The 6,059-nt window shown below is 51.7% G+C and overlaps 2 protein-coding genes across 2 annotated transcripts in view; one reads left to right on the top strand and one right to left on the bottom strand.

Moving 5' to 3' along the window:
• The window catches only part of RNF114 (ring finger protein 114), a 7,989-nt gene extending 7,808 nt beyond the window's left edge, over positions 1-181 (bottom strand). The window contains exon 1 of the mRNA XM_018570144.1: positions 12-181. Within this exon, the coding sequence (XP_018425646.1) occupies positions 12-139 (128 nt within the window). The 5' untranslated portion in view covers positions 140-181. The remainder of the gene's footprint in view (positions 1-11) is intronic.
• Positions 182-5,827: 5,646 nt separating this feature from the next.
• The window catches only part of SPATA2 (spermatogenesis associated 2), a 14,307-nt gene continuing 14,075 nt past the window's right edge, over positions 5,828-6,059 (top strand). The window contains exon 1 of the mRNA XM_018570146.1: positions 5,828-5,969. The gene's annotated coding sequence lies outside the window, so the exon portion shown is untranslated. The remainder of the gene's footprint in view (positions 5,970-6,059) is intronic.

Raw genomic sequence — 6,059 nt, 5'->3', positions numbered from 1 at the left:
AAAGCACTCACGTGTGACCGCACGACACCCTCACGGGGTCATCGAAGAGCTCGAGGCAGATGGGGCACAGGAACCTGTCCATGGGGTCCACATCCCGGGAAGCCCCGGAGCCTCTCTGCCAGTGCTGATCCCCCGCCATCACCAGCAGCACTTCACTTCCGCAAACACCCGCTGACGTCACACCGCCGCCTCCCAATCCCGGCCCGGCCTGCTGCGCCACGTGGGGGGAGCGAGCGGTCACCTGACCGCGATCTCCAGAGACGCATTGTATCCCGACGTTTCCTCCAGCCAGTGTTACATTGGACCCGGTGCCAGAGAACAGCAGCACCCTGCGGTCTCTGCTCTCATGGGGGGGGGGGATTCTCATTTGATCAGCTGATCGAGGGGTGCCAATCAAGGGGGTGCAGGGTGCCGACGGGGAAGGATGCAGACGTCAGCACCCACTTGTGCGAATTCACCAGTTTAACTCCGTTTCAGATTATTGGCTTGCATCAAACAAACAACTAAGGGGGATTCCTGAAACTACTACAATTGGGGTTCAAGGAGAACTATGACCAGGGCCGGATTTCACACCAGGCCAACCAAGGCCCGGCCTCGGGGCAGCAGGGGTGTGGAATTTCTATCTCCCGATGCCCGGGACATGCAGTTTTTTTCTACATTTAGCCTGGCTTTGAACAAGCAGAGCTAAATGTACAGCGGGGAAGGCACCGCTTGTTTTGTATGCAGCCTTCAGGTCTGCCATTCTCCATGGGCTTTTTGGTGGGTAGGGGGGTGCATTAAGGAACCTGGCCTTGGGGCAGCAGAGAGAGTAAATCCGGCCCTGACTATGAGGACAGTGATTTTCACTCTTCCTCATAGTTTGACCCGGCGTGTGACAATGAAACTGTCACACGTCGGCTCTATAGATCCGTACAGTCACTCGCTCACTTCTCCATCATGTCCCTGCAGAGAGCCGTGACTGTCACTCACCAGGGATTCCCCCCCACCACCACTGTTTGATCCTCCAGCGCTTACTGGAGGAACAGACAGGGGTGGGGGCGGGCACAGCTGGCTCTGCCTCTAGAGCCGTCTCGGCTGCGGCGGTCTCAGTATACCACGAGCCGTAGCTCCCTATATACTGAGCCTAAGGTGACGGGAGGATGCTAGTTTGTGTCCTCCCGTGACCCTTAGGAGATCTTTGGGGAAAACACATACCCCATACCCCCAAGAACTGCTCAATGCGTTATTAAAACCTGGGAGGATCGCGGTGAACCGCCATCGTCAAGGAAGAAATGTGGTCAGAAAATGAACCTTGAACGATTGTGATCGGAGATCACTTAAACGTAAGGATAGAAAAAAAAAAAAAAGCAGGCAGGTCCCCTATAGGGAATGCACTCACCAGATCCCTGATGGTCGAAAGCCTTTATTCTTATCCAATGGAGGCCGAAGATGTGTGTCCTCTTCTCCCGTTTGGTGAAAGCCTCAGGCTACAGGATCCGCTTGCTTCTTGAGATGAAGGGATTACAATCTTTGTTGTTAGGTCTCCTGTGTGATGAGATGAATGGGTGCACAAGTGATGACCTCCTGGTGGTGTCGTGAGGTCTGGTTGGGGTGACAGGTGGGTGTTCGGTGGGCAGAGGTGGATCCAGTGGGTTTGGTGTGTACTGTGTAGCGATATCAGCGACGAAGAATGGAAGACGTTTTTTCTGGAGTAGCTTAAGGCCCCATTCACACTGAGCGATTTATGGAGCGATTTTTGCAGCGATATCGCTCATATTTCCACGCGATATCGCTCTATGTAGCTTCACCTATACATTTCAATGGAGCTGTTCACATCTCATCGCTCAATGTCGCTCAATATCGCTTGTAGCTCGTCGCTACAAGCGATACACTGTTTCACGTCACACCATACTTCCACCGCGCCAAGCTTGCTCCCGTGATGGACTACAATCTCAATAGAAACTAGTAGTACATCACTGGAGCCCTTTTTTTTTTATCCGATTAGTCGATTAATCGAACTTAATAATAGGCTAACTAATCGATTATGAAAATAATCGTTAGCTGCAGCCCTAAACGTTTTGGTAACATCAAATTGTAAAAAAATCAACAGTAGAACTCACGGCTGTGTATGACAGTGAAAGTAAAAGCATTTCCCACACACACAAGGTGAGGAGAACCCCAGGGATTGGAGAAAAATACAAAGCTTTTCCCACACACACAAGGTGAGGAGAACCCCAGGGATTGGAGAAAAATACAAAGCTTTTCCCACACACACAAGGTGAGGAGAACCCCAGGGATTGGAGAAAAATACAAAGCTTTTCCCACACACACAAGGTGAGGAGAACCCCAGGGATTGGAGAAAAATACAAAGCTTTTCCCACACACACAAGGTGAGGAGAACCCCAGGGATTGGAGAAAAATACAAAGCTTTTCCCACACACACAAGGTGAGGAGAACTCCAGGGATTGGAGAAAAATACAAAGCTTTTCCCACACACACAAGGTGAGGAGAACCCCAGGGATTGGAGAAAAATACAAAGCTTTTCCCACACACACAAGGTGAGGAGAACTCCAGGGATTGGAGAAAAATACAAAGCTTTTCCCACACACACAAGGTGAGGAGAACTCCAGGGATTGGAGAAAAATACAAAGCTTTTCCCACACACACAAGGTGAGGAGAACCCCAGGGATTGGAGAAAAATACAAAGCTTTTCCCACACACACAAGGTGAGGAGAACCCCAGGGATTGGAGAAAAATAAAAAGATTTTCCCACACACAGACAAGGTGAGGAGAACTCCAGGGATTGGAAAAAGACAAAAAGCTTCTCCCACACACACAAGGTGAGGAGAACCCCAGGGATTGGAGAAAAATACAAAGCTTTTCCCACACACACAAGGTGAGGAGAACCCCAGGGATTGGAGAAAAATAAAAAGTTTTTCCCACACACACAAGGTGAGGAGAACTCCAGGGATTGGAGAAAAATAAAAAGATTTTCCCACACACACACAAGGTGAGGAGAACTCCAGGGATTGGATAAAAATACAAAGCTTTTCCCACACACACAAGGTGAGGAGAACTCCAGGGATTGGAGAAAAATACAAAGCTTTTCTCACACACACAAGGTGAGGAGAACCCCAGGGATTGGAGAAAAATACAAAGCTTTTCCCACACACACAAGGTGAGGAGAACTCCAGGGATTGGAGAAAAATACAAAGATTTTCCCACACACACAAGGTGAGGAGAACCCCAGGGATTGGAGAAAAATACAAAGATTTTCCCACACACACAAGGTGAGGAGAACTCCAGGGATTGGAGAAAAATAAAAAGATTTTCCCACACACACAAGGTGAGGAGAACTCCAGGGATTGGAGAAAAATACAAAGATTTTCCCACACACACAAGGTGAGGAGAACTCCAGGGATTGGAGAAAGAAAAAAACTCAACAGTGAGGATGATCGGAAAAAAGGGCTTCAATTTACTAGAGAGCAGAAAGATTGGGCTCTGGAGCAATGGAAAAAGGTGTCATGTGGTCTGATGGGTGCAGGTCTACCTTGTTCCAGAGGGATGGGGGCATCAGGGTAACAAGAGAGGTGGATGAAGTGATGTACCAATCATGTCTAGAGCCCACAGTACCAAGCTTGTGGGGTAGGGGCGGACTCGATGTTGGAGTTAAGCAACAGTTCAACAAACACACAAACTATCAGGGCGTTCGACAGGCTGATCGCCCACGAGCACCCCACAGGGTACTGCGCACCGCACAGGGCCTTCCGAAGCCCTGATTGGGTAAAGCAATGCACCTGACCACAGTTCAGGCGCAAGACTTTGCCCATTCACAGCACAGTGCACTGTGAGAGCCATGATCGGGGCAAAGTCATCATGACTTTGCCCGATCATGGCTCACACAGTTAAAGGAGAACTATGAGGGGGAGTGATTTCCACTCACCTCATAGTTCTAGCCGACCTGTGACGATGAGACTGTCACAGGTCGGCTCAGTAGATCGGGAGGTGAGAGGACACATACCGGCGTTCGCTCACCTCTCGATCCTGTCACGGCTCTCTGCCATGACAGGGGAGGGGCTGGATTCCCCCCCCCCCGCTCCTACCCGCCAGCGCTGACTGGTGGAAGGGACGGGGGAGGGGGCGGGTACAGCTGGCTCTGCCTCTAGATAGGCAGAGCCAGCTGTCACTCACGCAGCTGGGCGGATCCCGACGTCCATGTCGGGATCCGCTCCGGCTGCGGCGTCTCAGTATATAGGGAGCTGTAGCTCGCGGTATACTGAGCCTAGGGTGATGGGAGGACGCTAGTTTGTGTTCTCCCGTTACCCTTAGGAGAACTATGGGGAAAAGCCCTGACCCCATAGTTCTCCTTTAAGTCTTGTCAGTCTTGCCGGCAATATATAAACAATTGGGCGGAGTTAGCAGTGATGTCACCGCAAGCTCCGCCCAATTGTTTATATTTGCCGTCATCTGTCAGAATGCCATTCAGCGACTCGAGTTTGTCGTGAGTGGACAGGTTGGTAGGCGTCAGAGTTTTATTTTTATTTTGGCGTCGTCGTGGACAACGCTGGACGCCGTTGTTTAAATAAAAGACTTGTCAAAATCATGTCTTTTTTTTCAATTAAAGGATTTTTTTCAAAAGTCTGGTGTATATTTACAAGTACCCCTTACTCATTCACAACGGGGGGCGGCACATCTGGGTTCCCCTTTATTAAATGGGTACCCCAATGTGAATAAGCCCCCCAGCCCACACAACCAACATCCCAGGGCTTGTGGGGAAGAGGCCCTTGTCCCCATTGGCACAGAGACAAGATGCTTTTCCAGGGGTGACCCTTGAAAAACACCCTCCTCAGCCCCAATTACTGCACCTTCACACCTCAGATCACCCCAATTCCTGCACCTTCACACCTCAGATCACCCCAATTCCTGCACCTTCACACCTCAGATCACCCCAATTCCTGCACCTTCACCCCTCAGATCACCCCAATTCCTTCACCTTCACCCCTCAGATCACTCCAATTCCTGCACCTTCCCCCCTCAGATCACCCCAAATTCCTTCACCTTCACCCCTCAGATCACCCCAATTCCTGCACCTTCACCCCTCAGATCACCCCAATTCCTGCACCTTCCCCCCCCACATCCCCCCCAATTCCTGCTCCTTCACCCCTCAGATCACCCCAATTCCTGCACCTTCCCCCCTCAGATCACCCCAAATTCCTGCAAGATGTTTTTTTCTCACTTCCTGTTGTCCCTTCAGAACAAAACGTGAAGGGAAACCTCCCAAATGGAACTCAGACAAGGAAAGAATAAAAGCCCCTCCTCCCCCCCATACCAGTAAAGGTGAGCAAAGTATTTCAGGTTATTTTCTTCAAGAAGCAGCCACAGCCTGAGTGGAAAAGCCTGACCCCTGCCAGCGTGCTGCTATGTGACTGTGGGGGAGGGGACATTAGAGTGTCAGCTCCTCTGTACAGAGACTGATGTGACTGGCTCAGTGTCCTCTGTACAGCAATTGAGGGAGGGGTCGCGCACTGCGAGGGGGCGGAGACATCTTCCGCAGGTACAGGAGGGGCCGCAGATGAAAGGGGCGGGGCACCTATCATAGGGAACAGTTGTGGGCGCGGTATGAGCAGAGGCGATGGACAACATGTAGAGAAGGGGCGGGGTTTACAGTGAGCACTGACCGCACAGCGAGCGGGGTAAGGTAGCGGGAACGCCTTTTTTTTTTTACAGGTAGAGCAGGTGGCACGCGCTTAGGAGGCGGGGTCTAGCGACACCTTTCGCGGGGATTGGAGGACGGAGCGGCGCGCACGCGCAGCCAGATGCGAGTGGAGGAACGCGGGCGCGTGTGGGTGGACGTGCGCGCTCCCGTGCTGCCAGCGTGGTTACGTCGCTAGAAGGAGGAAGTGAAGCGTTCTCCCATAATGGCGGAGGTGAGAAGCAAGCCGCGGCTCAGGAGGTGAAGGGAGCCTTCGGTACACCCTTCCACGGCTCGGGTGTGTATAATGGCGTGGCCGCAGTGGGGGAGTGACGTCAGCATTATGTGACTCAGCAGTGAGCGCCGTCCTGCAGGCCCCCAGGCAGGG

Source organism: Nanorana parkeri, unplaced genomic scaffold (assembly GCF_000935625.1).
Source record: "Nanorana parkeri isolate BGI_ZX_2015 unplaced genomic scaffold, ASM93562v1 scaffold1463, whole genome shotgun sequence".
NCBI classification, from domain to species: Eukaryota; Metazoa; Chordata; class Amphibia; order Anura; family Dicroglossidae; genus Nanorana; species Nanorana parkeri.
The sequence above is the reverse complement of the archived record's forward strand: the minus strand, read 5'-3'. Positions and strand labels throughout refer to the sequence as shown.